Source organism: Oryzias latipes, chromosome 3 (assembly GCF_053564925.1).
Source record: "Oryzias latipes strain Hd-rR chromosome 3, Olatipes_Hd-rR_3.1".
Classification (NCBI taxonomy): domain Eukaryota; kingdom Metazoa; phylum Chordata; class Actinopteri; order Beloniformes; family Adrianichthyidae; genus Oryzias; species Oryzias latipes.
In genome coordinates this window covers 36,429,711-36,446,916 of record NC_136239.1, presented here as the reverse complement: position 1 = coordinate 36,446,916, position 17,206 = coordinate 36,429,711, and the positions used below count along the sequence as shown (strand labels likewise).

The 17,206-nt window shown below is 40.1% G+C and overlaps 2 protein-coding genes across 4 annotated transcripts in view; one reads left to right on the top strand and one right to left on the bottom strand.

Annotated features, from left to right (window-relative positions):
• The first annotated feature begins 615 nt into the window (after positions 1–615).
• Positions 616–12,411, top strand: LOC101164044 (semaphorin-7A). 2 transcript variants are annotated; one of them, XM_078944669.1, is made up of 15 exons: positions 616–737; positions 840–898; positions 1,869–2,002; positions 2,112–2,156; positions 2,241–2,336; positions 2,543–2,657; positions 2,771–2,878; positions 2,960–3,099; positions 3,205–3,383; positions 3,721–3,829; positions 3,911–4,106; positions 6,500–6,615; positions 6,695–6,840; positions 9,047–9,123; positions 10,366–12,411. In XM_078944669.1, the coding sequence occupies exons 2-15, from the start codon at positions 874–876 to the stop codon at positions 10,689–10,691; spliced, it is 1,812 nt and encodes a 603-aa protein (XP_078800795.1). In that variant the 5' UTR covers positions 616–737; positions 840–873; the 3' UTR covers positions 10,692–12,411. The 2 variants fall into 2 exon arrangements, with proteins under 2 accessions (XP_078800795.1, XP_011492282.2); XM_011493980.4 differs by lacking the exon at positions 616–737 and having other exon boundaries at positions 744–898.
• Positions 12,412–14,859: 2,448 nt separating this feature from the next.
• LOC101163802 (AT-rich interactive domain-containing protein 3B) overlaps positions 14,860–17,206 on the bottom strand; it is a 67,452-nt gene continuing 65,105 nt past the window's right edge. Inside the window, exon 9 of one of the 2 annotated variants that reach the window (XM_011493975.4) lies at positions 14,860–16,924. In XM_011493975.4, the coding sequence (XP_011492277.2) occupies positions 16,734–16,924 (191 nt within the window). In that variant the 3' untranslated portion in view covers positions 14,860–16,733. The remainder of the gene's footprint in view (positions 16,925–17,206) is intronic. The other variant, XM_078944666.1, reaches the window with a different exon arrangement.

The window sequence follows — 17,206 nt, the reverse complement described above, 5'->3', positions numbered from 1 at the left end:
CTTTATAAGATTCATTAGCTAACTTAACGAATTAATAAACATTATTCATGTCTAAGATGGTAGTAAAATATTTATTAGCATTATAGATTGTCCTGCAAATACCTGATAGTGTTAATAAGATACATTAACATCTAAAGTCAGACCATTGACTTCAAAGGCCAGCAGAGGCTGTACTTCATCAAGCTGCTGAGGAAGGCCGGAATCAAGCGCAGGACCCTCATCCAAGCCTACAGGGGGCGTCAAACATTTTGTATGAACACAAACCAATTCTAATAGAAAACTGGTTTCATAACGAAACATTATCGATCAAGTATGAAACAGGTGCAGAATTTGTACGAAAGTGTAATATGCCTGTTCCTCCAGCAGAGGGCGCTAACCGTAGATTGGATACTTCATGATCTTCTAACATCTATAGAGAGATCAAAGCAAACCTTCATTTAATCATTTATTCTAAAAGCACACAACTCCTTTAGAACGGAGTCTGGTTATTATGAGTCTGTCTGCGTCCACGTTTCTGCAGAAACTCGACAATCTGGACTGAAGTGAGCTCGTTACCAACGATGGTTAGATCAAAGTCCAATAACGTTTACTTTTTAAAAAACAACAGCTTCCTCCTTGCCCTGCGGTGGCTCCGTTGCCCCTTGACTGTAAACAAGTCAGTGGTTTAAATAAGGGGAGGGGGGGAGCAAAACTCCAGGGCATTAGCCCCGCCCACGTCTGATCTGATAACACTAACGGTAGAACAGATCATAAGTCATTTCATTCAAACAGCTGAGACGTTACTCGTAAAAAATGCTGCGTTTATTCTGTCTATATTTCTCATTTTTCTGCGCCATCAGTTTATCTGAGACTGACTCCAAGTCTTTACCCAGGATGGTGTTTAAAGGAACGGAAAATGGTAGGAAATTATTATTTTTGATTAATAATTACAGGTTTTGTTTAATATTACTATATCATATAATTTTATCACAAGAGTTTCCTTTAAACTTGTCTCATGTTTTTATTCGATCTTTCAAATATATTAGTACAAAAAGAAGCTCGACCTCCAGTTTTGTGAAAACTTATCAAAAGTACATTTAGTGTTTTTAATTTTGTTTTGTTTTTTGGTTAAAAATAAATAAATAAACGATGTGGATCCTAAACTAAAAAAAAAAAAAAATTAAAAGATCAGGACTCCGGTCAGGGTAGTTTAATATTGGAAATGAAGAACTTTTGACAATAACTTCTAAAGTCATCTTTTTGTGTTTTTATTTTTTTTAATTTCATATTTTTTTATGTGTTAGCCTCCAGACAGGTAACTAAATCAATGTATCTTTCCTTTTTTAAGCTTTGTTAGTTTTTGATATTTTAGATTGTAATTTTCTGTCTGTGTTTCGCTTCTGCAGTCGTCATCTGCTTCACTTTTTTCTAAAGTCTTCACTGTTACTTTTATAGTTCAGAATTACGGAGCATAAATTATTTTTGTGCATTTTAAATTGGCGGGACAGTCAGAAACTGACCTATTTCAGTTGCTAGGCAACAGCATCCCCACAGCCCCAACAGGGACCTGACAGTAGGATGAACGATTGGATTACATTTACATTGAATTTATATAAACAAACGTTCTTTACATTATAACCCTGAATGTTGCATCAGTCCTCTTGTTGTTTTTTCCAAAGGATCCACATAAAAATAATAAAATAGACAGAAATTTACCTTTTGTTAAGTTTTCGCAAACTAGGAATCCAGTTTTATTCAAATTGCTGTAGAATATTTGTCGACTGAATCCAGCTTTCAGAATCTTGATGCTTAATGTAGAATCTGATTAGCAAAGTTCCTTTTTTTTGGTTCCTGGCCTCCAACTGACTAACATTTTATTTTGATTCCAGGGTCTGTTTTTAAAAGGTTTCCTTTGCAAGGACATAAAAAACCAGTGAAGATCATCGCAGACACACAACCAGGCATCATTACGTCTGTGGGACAAAAACACCTGACCTTTTTCAACTTCCAGAGCTCTGAGAAGGTGATGGATGCTTCTACAGCTGCAGCAGAGGAGGATTTTGAACAGTGTGACGTGTTTGCAGCAAAGCTTAAAGCTGCACTGAAAACAGCTGTTTGATGTTTCTTTACAGACTCCTCCAGAACAGAAGGTGGTGTGGGAGGAATGCAAAGATAAAGTGAGCCATTCAGGATGATTTGGAGGAAAAAAAACACTTTTGTTAATGTTCAGAAAAATGAGAAATGTTCCTGTTGTTATTCAGGGATGTGAATACAACATCAGTGTGGTTCAGAGGAACGGAAGAGGGTCGACATTTCTGTGTGGAAGCAGCCGTGTGGAAACCAAGTGCTGTGAGATGGTAAGCATTCGGTTTGAGGAACTGTTCCGCCTAATTCCTCCTGACTTTATGAGCAAAACAGAAAGTTTTTGTTGGAGAACCAAAAGCAAAGCCTGTTTCCTGTTATTTGATTATTGATCCTCTTTTTAAAAACATAACATCATAAGACTGGAAATTATGTTGTTTTGTTTTTTTCCCCCTAAACACATGATGTCACCGTCTTCCAGGATTTAACAGCTAATCCTGCAGAAGCCCGATGTTATCCTTCTGAGAGACTCCAACACATTACACAATGCATCAAGAGATTCATCACAAAGGAAGGGGAACATTCGCTCTTTGTTGGCGAGTTTGTTTTTTAATGTCTTGTTTTGTATCAAATTTGCTTTCCAAAATCTTTGATCTTGTGGCTGCACCAGTTGCTCCTGTCTGCATCTAACAGGAACTTTTTCTTCCAGAGTCTGGAAATCACACCAGTCTTTACATGACCTCCTCTGGGAATGGGGAGAACGTCGGCATTCACCGCTTTGGGAGTCAAAGGCTTGCACCCCAGAGTCACAATAAAGGTATTTCCTAAAAAAAGATACCCTAAAGACCTTATTTTACCTTCTTAGTGAAGTGTTTTTTGTTGGTTTGTGTGTTTTTAGAGCAGCATTTCGTGGGTCTGATGCTCAGCAGCAGAGAAGACTCCCTTCAGAACAGAATGTACGCCTTCTACAAGCAGAGAAACCAAGACGCAGACCTTTACAGTGATGAGTGGATCCCCTTTGTGAGCCAGATTTGCCTGGTAAAGCCTGAAAAAATAGAAAAAAATACAGATTTTAGAAGAAAAGACAAAACTGTAGTTATGACCACTGATCCTAACCCAGGGTTTGATCTTTGGTGTTTTAAGGCAGACATCGGTGGCCAGAAGAACCTCCTGCAGAATAAGTGGACCTCCCAGATGAATGCTCGGCTCTTCTGTGGAGATCCAGAGAAAAAACTTCATTTCTCTGAACTGGTGCATGTGGCCACTGTGGATGCAGACAGATGGGAGGAAAGCAAAGTTTATGCTCTCTTCAGGAATGAATGGTAAGACTCCACAGTCAGTGACAAACCTGGATGAAATTACACAAAATAAAAAAACAGTAGATTTGAAAATCAACAGATCCAAACTCGTGTTACCATTTCTGTCAAAGTTTAAAGTTCCTAAAACAAGTCAAATTTGAAGTCAAATCTGTTTTCTTCATCAGCTGATTCTGCAGAAACCTGCATCAGTTCAAGTTCCCTGATCTCTGCTCTTCTTTTGCTTACTGCTGGGTTTTTCTGCAGTCTGAAGTGATTCTTGTCTTGTTTGGGTCTCAACAGTCAGCATGACTAAAATAGAAGTCGCTGCTGATGTCGGCATTCTGTGTTTTCTTTTCTGCAGGGGTGTGAGTGCCGTGTGCATGTACACAGTAGCAGACATTCATGAAGTCTTCATGAAGTCCAGTTTTAAAGAACCCAAATCAGAAAGCAAACTGAACAGGCCTCGGGAGGTATGAAAGTACAACGACTTCAAAACTTTACATCCGTCAGATGATGCTTTGTGAATAAAACCCTTTTTCTTGTATGTTTAGTGTGTTCTTGACAGTTCTAAGCTGGATGGAGAAATCCTAAATAACATAAAGGAGTTGTCAGAGATGGAGCAATGGGTGAAGCCTGTGAAAAACTCTCTCCCACTTCTGGTGTATCGTCACCATTACACTGGGATCTATGTGGACGCTTCCCAGCACAGTGGCAACAGTCCCTACACGGTTATTTTCCTGTCTTTAGGTGAGTAGAACTTTGAACTAGTAGCTTAAAGGTTTTTCTTTCCCATATTGTGCAAATTTGCCAAATCATGGCCGCCTCGTTGCAGGTCTTGTGACCATCCCATAATAATTTCAAAGCTTCCTCTGGATATCCCCGCCGTGTGTTTTGGTTTTGTTAGTGGAGTTTTAACTGGTTTGTTGAGCTGGCCCCTTCATTTTTTGTGACCTTTTTTCCTGCTGTGATGTCACCACCTGGTAAAACATAAACTGAACTATGAACGTGTGAATTGAAAAGCCAAATCGGTTTATTTATAAACCGAGATCATGAAACAAGTTCAGGATTTTAGCTGTGATATCTCATGCTAATGCTCAATGGTTGTGTCCGAGTTCCCTCAGGACTCACTACTTAGTAGGGGTGTGTATCGGCAAGAGTCTGGTGATACGATACGTATCCCGATACACGTCCCACGATATGATGCCTATCGCTATATTGTACGGGAACACATTTTCTGTTTGTAGTTGTGCTTCATGAGTTAACAGCAAGAGATGCTGTAACATGAGCCCAATGATTCATGGGAGATGTAGTGAAAAATGGTAGGGTTGATGCTGACCAGTCAGTGTCATACAGCCTAATTATTTTATGCACTTTTTACTCGATCTGACATGGATTCCTGCAGGAAACTACAACGCTAAACACAATCTGTAGTTGTTATTTTGTCGTAACTGAGAGACTTTATGCACGATGTCAGCACTAAGGAAGTGAGGACGTTAACCACATCTGATTGGTGAGATTGATGATATGTATGATAAAAAACCCCAAGAATTCAGTTCGAATTTATTCATATAGTTCAATATTACAACAATAGTCGTCTAAGTAGGCTTCATATCAGTAATTGTATAAAAACATGAAAACAGTTATAAAATATCATTGGTAATTGCTAAACTGGGCATCCCTGCCCTCAGACCGCCCAGCAGATGGGCTTCATCCAGATTGAAATGGGGGACAAGACGAGCCGAGGTCCACGGCCAAGTAGATTGGCTGAGACAGTTTAGGGCGTCGAACTTCTTCCAAATTGAGAGCGATTGGTTGTGGCAAAAACCTGGTACAGTTATTCTTATCAAAGTGTCTTGAATAGAAATCAAATAAAGCCAAAGAAGAAGTATTTTATGATCTTTCATCCTCCAAACTACTCTCTTTGAAACCTGTTTGTGTTTGGATGAACACAGAGCTGATATTCTGACAATGGTAAATGTTTATTTAGACCAATTAGATGAAATTCCATATTTTTCCAGGGCACATTGCTTTATTCAGCATAATCTGCAGACACGGTGACCTTAGCAGATGCTTGTTTACTTGTTAGAGAAAAAACTGCAGAGTCGCTACTGCATGACGGTTTATTTAAGGCTGTTAGAATTTGCTTTAACTACAGGAACCTTCATACACAGAGCTGTAAAAGAATGAACTTTGAAAAGATTAAGTTATACATTTATGCAAAGCACATGAAAAACCTTGTGATTCTTGATTCTTTTTCCTATTCCATGAGGAACCATCAGTACAAGGTTCCCATAAAACTCTTTTATATTAACAGTTAAACATCCTGAAATAAGGCCTTAGTGATATACAATCTTCTGCTTGTCACGATAGTTGGGTTAGGCTTGTCTTCAGGCCACAAAAACAGTCTTATGATCAAACCCTCGCAAACATCACAATACTGTGTAAACATGATCATTTACCAGTCACATGCTCAAATAATCCACATCCATTATTTTTTCTTTAAAAACGTTTTTACATCGTTCCAGAATTTCCTCATGCACTCGATGCTCTATAATTGAAATAAGTGATGTTGAACTGCAAGTTTGGTTTAGTTTCAAGACACCAAAGTTTGTCCATTTATGGCCATAAAAGCGACGAAGGAACCCAGAAACACTTGAACTTCTCTTTGGTCACAGGTTCCTAAAACTGCTAAAGAAAGGAAGTGATCATTTGCACATCATTAGGTTGAGGTTAGGGTTAAAAAAACACAACCTCTGGGCGATGCAGCAATGTGCGTTTTTGACCACGCCCATTACATGTGGCCAACATATATTTCCATCCGTTTTTGTGCTTGTTCTTTTAGTTGTTTTTTCATTTCCTTTTTTTACTTTTGAGAGTGAATGACATCAGTCGTACAGAAAACCGTCTTGATCTTTGTGATGAAACCATAACTTGTAAAACTCCATCTGCTTTCTCTACAGTCATGGTACTTTTTATTTTTTTATCCAAAGTATGTTCGTTTCAATTATGTAAATGATGAGATAAAGGGGAGGCACACAAATGCACCTTATTGGAATGAGTTAATCATTTGTGAGTCTGTTGTGTAGGATGTCAGACGGGTTTGTATCTTTATCTTCCCCCTCAATTGTGTTTTTCCACAGCTAATGGTGGGATTCACAAGGTGCTGCAGACTGAAAACGACACCTTTCTCATTTCTGAGTACCGACCCTTTGACAATCACACCCACATTGGCGGCTTCTTCCTCCACCCCCCCTCGGTGAGTAATTCATCCCTTCCCCACATCAGCATCTTCTCCTCCACCAAACAGGTGAGCTGGAAAGCGTGTTTTCTTGCAGAAGAAGCTGTACGTGAGCTCAAGCAAAGAAGTGGTTGAGGTGGATGTGGTGAACTGTGAGCATTATGGAAACAGCTGTGAGGACTGCGTCCTGTCCAGAGATCCTTACTGCGGCTGGAACAACAACCGCTGCACTGCAGAGACACGGTAGCTAATGCGCCGCTGCTGCTCTCTCACTTCCTTCACTACTCACTACATACTGCATCACTACATATGAAGAAAAGTCTAAGGTCATGTCCGAATTCCTTCCCTATTCACTACACACTGCACTATATAGTGTGTTCAATATTTTGCAGTGCGGTGCTCACTAGATTAGCAGATATAGACCACAATGCATTGCATTGGAACGATTTTTCAAGTGAAAAAAACGTTTTTTCATTTATTCATTTTCATCACAAAAGTGGATTCATGAACAGTTTTCGTTAAATGTTTGTTCTGATTAGGTCTTTACTTCAGGAAATCTATGATATCTTATTTGTCGTTTAAAAAAAAAGTAGTGACCACGGTGTCTGAATTGCTTCTAAAATCCAGGGCAACAGATAGTCTGACAGTATATAGTTTTTTAGTAGTTAGAGAGGAAGGAAGAATTTGAACATAACCACAATCTGTAAAGGTTACACAGCACCTGAACTTTAGTTATGAAATGTTTGAAGAGCAACAACTGCTACAGCTAGATAAACTGATATAACTGCTCTGAATCAAGTGCAAACTAAAGCTGTCAAAGATAAGCTGTCAGTAGCTGCGTTTCCTTTGACTATTACATTTTGTAAATTGGATTTTGGATGATAAATTCACCTAATGGAAACACAGCAGTTTCAAAAAACTCATATCTATCAAGAAAATGTTTTTTGGGCTTGGAAGAGGTGGTTTTTGAGGCGTATGTCGAAATTGACATAGTTGGCAAAACTGCAATGATCACTATTTATGTATTAAATGAGCATGACGGGGTATCACCAGTCATTTCCAGAATCGATTCGATTCTCCAGAGTCCGGATCGATTCGATTCACAATTTTTTTCAGTTCTTTTAATCCACTCAATTTAATACGAGTCCATTCAACTTTCAATTGTGCAAATGTGAGCTGGCACCTGTGCTCAGGTGAGTGTCTGTGTTTGATTATGGATCGTAGAAAGTAAAACTTTAGTCCACATTCAAAGACAAATTGATTGAAACGGTGATTGGCACTCTTGCCTCACAGCAAGAAGGCCCCGGTTCAAGTCCCAGCTGGGGGACCTGAAACAGACCACCGATGGGGGACTTTACTGTGTGGAGTTTGCATGTTCTCCTCGTGCATGCATGGGTTTCCTCCGGGGACTCTTGCTTCCTCCCACCGTCCCAAAACATGCTTCATAGGTTCATTGGTTACACTAATTCGTCCTTTAACTTCATTTGGTTTAGCGTTAAGCAAGTCATAAGAGTTTCACCCTTTCACAGTTTCCTTTTTTTTAATCACTAAAGTATTTCCAGAGAAGTATGTATGTGTAAATATGTGTCGGGTGAAAAGTAAACAGGATGTTCTGACTGACTCAAACACTAAATCCTCACTCTGTGACTAAGAAAGTTGATTTTTTTTGGATGACTTCTTGCATAATTGAGGGTAATACAGCTTTAGAAATCCTTCCCACCCTCTTTTAGGAACATTGTTGCGTTGTTCATCATTTTCATCATTTCCTGCTTGATTCAATAAAAACATAAAACGTTATGAAGTAACTCAGATGAGAGCAGAGTTACTCATGGAACTGGAAAGACCAAGGGGCTTCAAACGCCCCTCAGCAATTAACATAAACTCCCCGTCTTAGTGTCGGGAATTTTTGAACAGTTCAGTGTTTTCAGGTTTGAACAATTGTTTCCTTGATGTTAAAATGAAATAAAAGAACCTCAAAGTTTTTCCAAAAAGAGAACAATCCGTTTCTTCTGACACATTGTGGAATATTCTGGAACGTCACGGTTCAACCCTAACCACTGACTTAACACTTCAACACTTGGCCAATGCTCTATTTAGCAACAGCGTTGCCTCCTAACCCCAAACAGGATATGACCTCATAAATGTGTGAGTGCAAAAACCGCTAATCTACGTGCAGCACAACCCCCCCCAAAGCCTCACACACCCTGTGTGAGTGGGCAAAATAAGGGGCCGCTCAGGGGGCTTATTTCTGTATTGAGGCAGTCCTTCCCTGCAGACAGTTCTGTTGAAATGAATATTCTGAATGTCTGAACGCACAAACTTGTCCAACATTCCGATGATTGAATATGATGCAGTTATACTTCACATTTATCTTACTGCAAATTCATTGTATTTGTTGTAATGAATCTGTTGGTTTATGGAGATGACTGAGTTGTCTTTGTTCTCGCAGAGACCCTCAACAGAAAATGATCTCAGGAAACTACAAAGGATGCTCGCGGAGATCGAGGTCTGCTCGCCTCGCATCAGGTACGGACATTTCTAGAAGCCTCAGTGACCATAATACTGCCTCTATCATTTATGAAAAGCCTTAAAACTAGAAAAGGGAAGAGGAATAAAAATAAGTGGAAATGACTAACAGGCTTGTTAGACTGTTACATAGTGCACTAAATAGGACATAGTGCACTAAATAGGACATAGTGCACTAAATAGGGTGTTCTCCATTTTGTAGAGCTGTTGAAAACTACAACTCCAAAATCCAGTACCCTAGAAATTTCCCAGAAGTCTCTGCAAAAAAAACACGGTGCATTAATGCTCACTAGATTAGCGAATATAGACCACAAAGGATTGCGTTTAAACAATTTTTGTGAAAAAAAAATGTATTTTTCTAATAGACCATCCATGCTTTTTCAGTATTATGGAGAAGGGAGGGAATTGGGACAAAGCCAAAGACTTTTCCACAATCCACACCACTTCATGTTGGTTGTAGTTAGATCTAAAGTTCATCAGTCTGCAATGTAGCCTACATTTCTGAAAGAAGAAGCAGTTCTTTAACTTCCTGACGGTCTCTTTCTATGTTAAACTCAAATCAGGGAATTTAGCCACAAGTTCTGTTGTCGATGAAAGACAAGCCAAATACAAACGTAATGAGCTACTGGACAAAACTGTTATCAGATGATATCATCTGAGAATTTTCCATTTGAGTTTTGTTTACACTTCCTCTTGTTCAGAATCCGCCCCCAAATGCAGCGTTACTTCCACAAATCCTAAAAATAATTAACTTAAGTTCATAGACTTATCAGAAATTTACCCACTTTCATTTGCTCAGTAGCACTGTCATCCAAGATAAAGATAACATTCAAGAGAAGATGACTTTGTTTTCTAAGAAGAGTATTTTTATCATTCAAGGAAAGAATAGACCACAAATTCCGTTTTAGAAACTCTGCAGAGCGTCATCGTCCAGCTCGTCGTGTTGGTCAGAATCGGCTGCTGAGGCCTCAAAGCTTTTATCCAGACCGATCTGAACAGTTTAGAATCTGTTCTACCCCAGACTGTGTTAAATGGTCAAACTTTATCAGAGTGTCATTGTGTCTGTCCTGATATTCTGAACAGACTTTCAGGCTTTAGTGTTTAAACCTTTAACTGTTGTTCTTTGGGCCTCATTTTGAAGCTCACCTTCCCTTAGGTAAAGAAAACACAACCCGTTCCTGATTAAACAAAGCCATAGCAAAGATTTGTCTTAATGCTTCATGCCTCTTTGTTTTTCTTTAGAAAAAGAGGACATCAGCAAGGTCGTTCTTCCCTCTGGGTCCAGATATTTCCTGCAATGTCCCGTGTCTTCCCTCCATGCTGAGTACACCTGGGTGACCCCCAACTCCAGGAAGTCCTGCAGCCCAAAGGAAGACCAGTGTCTGCTGCTGATCAAAAGCATGAGCTCCCAGTATGACGGAGATTATGAATGCAGGTCAGAGGAGATGGGCTACAGTAAAGTGGTGGTACAGTACCAGCTGAGGAGCACGGCGCCGGGCCGGACAGTGGCGACCGGGTTTGTGTGGGTTTGTGTGGCTGCTGCACTGATGGGGAGCTTCAGCTGGTGATGATCTCCAGCACTATGGGGAAAAAAGTCAGATTTTAAAAATATAAATGTAAACAAAACAAAGTAACTCTGCCAAAGTGAGTGGATCACTTAGCCAGTCCCAAGCCTGGATAAAAGAGGAGGAATTATTTTGTTTACCGTATTATTCGGAATTTAAGTTGCATAGTTTGGCCAAAGATGTAACTTATACTCAGGAGCAACTTATTTGTGATTTTGCAAAACATAAATATTGTCTCATAAATTAGTTATTTTGCCACTAACTACTTACTGATAGCAGTAGGTAGTTTGCTACTGATAGCAGCGCAGAAGAAGAAGCTCCGTCCAAAACAAACATGCAAGACAATCTGATCATTTTCCTGAACTTAATAATTTTCTCATTTGCATCGAGACATCATCATTGTTTGTTACTTTTTTTTTTTTATCTTTCCTTGGACGTATTAGTCAGTTAGTCATCAAACTGGGTCCCAGAGATGCAGAAGTGCCGCTGAAAGCGGTGGCACCTTTTTAACAGTGAAGCCAGACACAGAGACGAGTTTATCGATGCTTTTATGGAGCTCTTCAAAATAATAACCTGATCTCTCTACGTCATTAGCGTCTTCCGTCCATCAATGACATAAACCTTCAATGCTTCCATGTAGCGATCAGGCTAAAAACGACGGTAGCTCCTCCCACACGCGTCTGGGGCGTCTACCTTATGAACACATTTTTGGACAAGCATTGAGGATCGAGTTTGATGGACATCAAGAGAATCGTGTTTGGTGTACAATGAAGCAGTGTTACGCCAGTATTATGCACTTCTCGGAGAAAAGTGCGATGATTCTGAACAAATCCGGCAACTTATAATCTGGAGCGATTTATACTTTGAAAAATATTTTTGTATAATATATTTTTTTGCCATTTGGAGACTTTTCTGACCGGGATGTTGTTGACGCTGCTGCCCTCTAGTGGTCACAGATTACAGTACAGCCCAGTCAGTTAAAAGCAAGATTACTGTCATGAATTTACTGAAAAAATGTTTGTTTTTTACTCTGAAGCTGTCACATTGTTGCTGCAAATCTAAAGCAGAAATGAATCTTCTTACCTGCTCTATTCTCAGTTACATCACATTACAGCCCGGCACCTGTCAGTCAAAATAAGGTCTTTTTTCTTATAGTTTCTCGCCCCAAACATCACAATTTCAGCAGGAATCTGAGGCGCTCTGCAGTGCAGCAGCCAGACATTTCGCTGTGAACTGCAGTTCTGGTTGATGCAGTTTGAAATCAATTTGTTTGTGCTTTGCAAATGTTTGTGTTGTTGATATACTAATGTGATGCATAACCTGATAATTTTTGAAAAAGAAAGTCACAGACTACCTCACTACCACATCCAGCTCAGGTTTTTATGCTCTTGAATGATTTTTGCATCATGCGGTGTCATAAAGTTGCACTTTAACTTGTCTTTTTTCATGTGACTGAATGCTTGAACATCCTGATTGTACCAACGTTTCCCATGAAGTAAATGATTTCTTATGATTTCTTTTGAAGTACATGAATCAGAATGAAAAACAAAGTAAATAACTTAACCAAAGAAAATTGTTTCCTGAGCTTTAATGTGAAATAGCTATATTTTTGGTCAGCTGTTGGCAATAATGTACATATGTCATGTGTTTTACTGGAACTTTAGCCATGTCAAATGCTTAGTTTGAACAGTTTTTATCACTTCATTAAATTTGTGTAAAGCTTTTTGTTGTTGTTTTATTTAAAGTTGGCATAAAACTGGCAAAAGTGTTGGATAAATGATTTCTGTGTTGATGGCAGCAGTTTGGAATCATTGAATCAGTTTAATGATGCAGCATTTGTAAAGGAAAATGTGCAGCCAGAAAAAATAGATTATTTTGTAATTTCATCGTTCTTTTCTGTGCTGCTGATTCTACACTGTATAAAAAAAAGAGATGACATCACAGCGGGAGGAGCCGACACAAAAACATAATTCACCCAAAAGAGTTTGTTAAATCGAATAACAAAACCAAAACAACACGTGTTGGGGATATTCAAAGGAAGTTTTGAAATTATTATGGGATGGCCACAGAACTTACAACTTGGCCTTTTTGTGGGCAAGTCTGAAAATTTTTTTTTTACATTTGATCACAATATGGGAAAACACATTTTTTATTTTGAGTGATCTTCATAAAATGTGACAACCATAGCCAAAGTTTGGTTGACCTTTGACCTCAGGAAACTGTGGCCATCTTGAAATTTCCCCAAAAAACATTTAAACTTCCCCCTAGGGATTTCAATCGATCCAACTCCTCGAGCATCACTGGGAATCTACTTGGGGAAGAAATGTTGGTTTTAAAGTTTGTAGACTTTGTAGCGCTCGCAAAAGTGGCGTTCTCCTGTTGCTCGGATATTTTTTTGTTTTTACCCAAGAATGATAATACATGAATCGTTGGCTGAAACCAAACGATAACACACAATATGAACATATTAGGTATGTGGGGGTGGTTAGCAAAAAAAAAACCTCTGTTGCCGAGGAAATTCAGCAGAATCCATGTTTTGCGGATTCTTCTAAAAAATTACATAGACATGTTCGTCATCCCAAGACAACAACAATATAAAATGGTTGCTGTGGAAGTAAAACCAAAAGAAAAGCCACCATTTAAAAATAAAAGCGGAATTTGTCACATGCCTCAGGCCACACCAAGCCACTCGCAGCTTTATTTTGAAATGGTTCTGCAGTAACCCTTGTGCTATCCTAGGCACTTTAACATTGGGAGTTGGGTCATCTAGACCCACTAGACAGTGCGCTGAACCTTTTTTCTTCAATGATTTGTGATCTTCACTGGTGTCCATGGATGACATGAAATCTTTCCACCTTTGTCATGGTAGGGAGAACACGTCAAAGTAAGGGTGGGGTCATCTAAGATAGCACAAGGGTTAATCTGACAGAGAGATGTCCTGCAGGTAAAAACAAGAATAAGCAAAAGAACATCGTCCACAGCTTAATCACTCAAACATTCAAGTAATGGCAGGTTTCCTGCAGCACCACAAGAAATCCCATTAGAACAGCGTCATATCTTCCTGTAAACTTAAACTTTTTAAAACAAAAAAAACAGCTGATTTTGCATCAACATTAGTGGAGAATCTGTTCAAACCCTCAATTTGACATATCTGACATATGAAGCTCAAATAGGAAACGGCTGAAAAATAGACACAAACAGAAGTGAGATATAAAGTAAAACTTTATCATGACATACAAGTTTAAAGCCCTGAGAACCATGTCTTTTATATTAACTAAGAAGAACAAAACTGAATGTGTGAAAAACCACTTTGGAAAAGTGCTCCTCTTAAATACAATCAGCACAAACCAGTTTTTTACAAGCATTCGTGTGTTTTGTCCCCTTTTTTTTTTGTTTGTTTTAATCAAAGAGAAAACTAGAATATCAGTAATATCATTATTATCATGTCCATAATAACAATACAAAAATATGCACAAACCCCACAGCTGAATTAATATACGGAGCATTGTACAAGCCAAACAACATAAACTTGATAAATGAGGTATTCGATAACCACTTGCATATGCGCCTGCTTTTACACAGATCAGGTTAGTTTTTAAACATAATTTACTCAACAACAAAAAAAAATCTAAAAGTTTCTGCAGACTTCCAGCTTCCTGAGTGACGAGGCCCGGCCTGCAGCAACCCACCACAGAAACCTGAAAAATGCAAGAGGAGACGCCGCCCCCCTCGCCATGCAGCCTCGAGGTATTGTTGTATGACACAGGCATGACACATCACATACAGTACACTAATCCACACATTTCTGCAATAGGATGCTGAGGCCCGCTCTGATCAGCAGCGGGCCTGAGGCGGCGCTGGGGAGCTCCCACTTCTTCTCGATTTTGTTTCTTTATCGTGGTGTACTTTTAAAAATAAAAACACAAAAAGATGCAGCATCGCCATCTGCAGCTTCTTTCAGGTTATTACAAGTCAGAAAAGTATGAGGGGAAAGTTATAACTGTTCCGAAAAACCAAGGTCCACCAGGACAAGAAAGCTAAAAAAAAAAAAAAAAAAAGAATAAATATCAAAACCTCCAGCATGAACTGGTGAAATGAACTCTGAAGACCAGACCAGATCTCACCTGCAACTACTTAAGGCAGCATCTATTCATCACCTTTATAAAATACATTTCTTTTTGTTCCTTTTTTCTTTTTTTTTTAGTTTTAATCAAAAAGGTTGTAAAGAGTGAGCTGAAAGGATTTCCGCAGCGCTCTCCAACCCTCAGTTATAAGCTGCGAGACCAGACGGCTCGAATACAATCAAGTAAAAACCAGCTGATCTGGCAGGTAAAAGCCTCACATTCAACACAGGTAAAGCTAGAAGCTCCGCCCTCAGCCGGAGCTCCGGAAATGCCTAAAAAATAAAAAATAAAGTTCCTTTAAAACGGTTGTAAAGTTTTCTGGGAAGTAAGACATGAAGCTTTCTGAGCAGGCCCATCATGGTTTGAATGCATGTCCTCCCCTCCTGACCTTTCCGGAGGGACAGGAAGTGGTTCCAGGATTGTACGGAGACCCGGCTCGTCTTTGGTAAATAGCTGTGCAATAACCAGGAGGAGGATGACGCCATGATACTGGTCACGTGATTGTACACATGCATATGAACTGCAGCGTCCGAGTTCAGAGAGAAAATAACTCTTCTGTTCCTCTTTTTTCAACATAAAAGAAAAAAAAAAAATATATATATATATATATATATAATAAAGAATAACCCCTCCCCGTCTTAGACAACAACCCCTCCCATCCAAAAAAGAAACAAGCGCGATACAGGTCCTACAAGCAAATACAGACGATAGCAAAGCCTTTTCCCAAAACGTTATCCCCCCCCCCGCAGTGTGGGTCCATGTCAGTTTCAGTTCAGGCAGGACTTGTGGCGCCGAGTCCGGAAAGCTTTTCAGCCGAGGTATGTAGTGTGGCTCCCCGCAGCAGAGAGTCTGATGAGGTATTCCTGAAAGCAGTCTTGTGCATTTGTCACCTTTCACACCGACAGTGACTCCTCGCCGTCCTCGCTTTGCTTCCTGAGAAAGACAACCCCCCCCCACCCCCAAATCCACCCCACCCCACCCAGAGCAGAGAAGACCCACCGCCGAGGTGGAGGTCCCGCCCTGACAGCCACAGCTGGAAGAACGAAACCAAAGACATTAAAAAAAAAAGAAAGTGGGGTGGGAGCCTTAGGTGACCCAGTGTCACCCGTTTGTGTGTGTTTGTGTGTTTGTGTAAAAGCGGCTGTTCCCCAAAAATCTGTGCGCTAAACTGAACTCTAGACCTTCGCATCGGGCCGCCAAGAGGCCAGCTGGGACATGAGGTATTTATCTCTCTGCTGATCCGGAGCATCCAACCGTTCCTCCGCGTGACGAAAGACAACCGCCGCCGAGGGGAGGGGCCTATTGCTGTCAAGGTGGCTGCTCTGAACATTTGGTTCTGGTGACGAGAGAGTTTTACCCCCCCGACTTCCCCCAATTGCAACGAGGTCAAAAAAAAAAGAAAAGAATACAAAAATAAAGTTCGATTCAGGTTAAATATACCATAGCTCCTGAGGTAAAGACACCACTGCAGGTTACTTGATTTGAGGTATGTAAAAAGAGAAAAAAAAACAACTTTAAATCATTTCTAAAACACAAAATCAAGAAGACAACAAAATGGCAACCAACAAACAAATTGTCCTAAAGATAAAACTTTTCAAGTTCAGTTGTGAATACACCTGTCAGTGGGTTTTGGCTGAACTGATTGTGTCTAGCATGTGTGTGAGGTTGATTCGTTTGTGTGTGTGTGTGTTAAATGCATAGCAGTTCTTGTGTTTCCACGCAGAATTTTCTCGGGCTCTAGTTTCATAATCGGACAGCCAAGAGGTCGACAGGTTTGATGAGGTATTTGTTGTGCAACAGTTTTTTTTTTTGTTTTTGTTTTTTTTATCGGTTACTGTATGCTCATGCTGCAGCCTCCCAGGAGGAGCGGAGGCCCGGGGAGCATGGAGAGGAGGAAAAAAAAGGGAGGGCGTGGGTGGAGTTAGGGTGACCCGCCGGGGGCCGCCTCAGCTAAGCCGGGGCCCTTGGAGGAGGTGGAGGAGGAGGGGCTGAGGGTCTGAGCCTGGGCTGCGGAGAAGCCAAAGCTGGCGCTGGTTCCAGCAGGGGAGGCTGAAGCAGCGGCAGGCACAGCGGGGCCCGGGGCCCCCCCAGACTTCTGGGCAAACAGGGTTCCTGCAGGAAACCAATACAGACCATTAACACGGTTTTAGGATTTAGGATTTGAAGCTTTAATTGGTTTTTCTTTTGGGGTGTAACGACTAATTTGATTCTATTCCTACGATCCAACCAGGCGGAATTGAATCAAATCAACCTTTATTAAACGATTTTAAAATTAAAAGATGTATTATAATCAATATTGGAAAATACCATTTGGATTGAGGCATGGGTTTAGTTTACTATAACATAAGAACGACCGAGTGCCTCACAGCAGACAACAGACGCGTGATGTCAGCA

What these genes read in the sequence shown, in the direction of transcription:
- LOC101164044 (XM_011493980.4), top strand. Translation starts at nt 793, where the DNA reads ATGCTGCGTTTATTCTGTCTATATTTCTCATTTTTCTGCGCCATCAGT. An exon ending in ACCCCAGAGTCACAATAAAG is followed by an intron (nt 2,879 to 2,959) that starts GTATTTCCTAAA and finishes GTGTGTTTTTAG; the next exon opens with AGCAGCATTTCGTGGGTCTG. An exon ending in GGTTATTTTCCTGTCTTTAG is followed by an intron (nt 4,107 to 6,499) that starts GTGAGTAGAACT and finishes GTTTTTCCACAG; the next exon opens with CTAATGGTGGGATTCACAAG.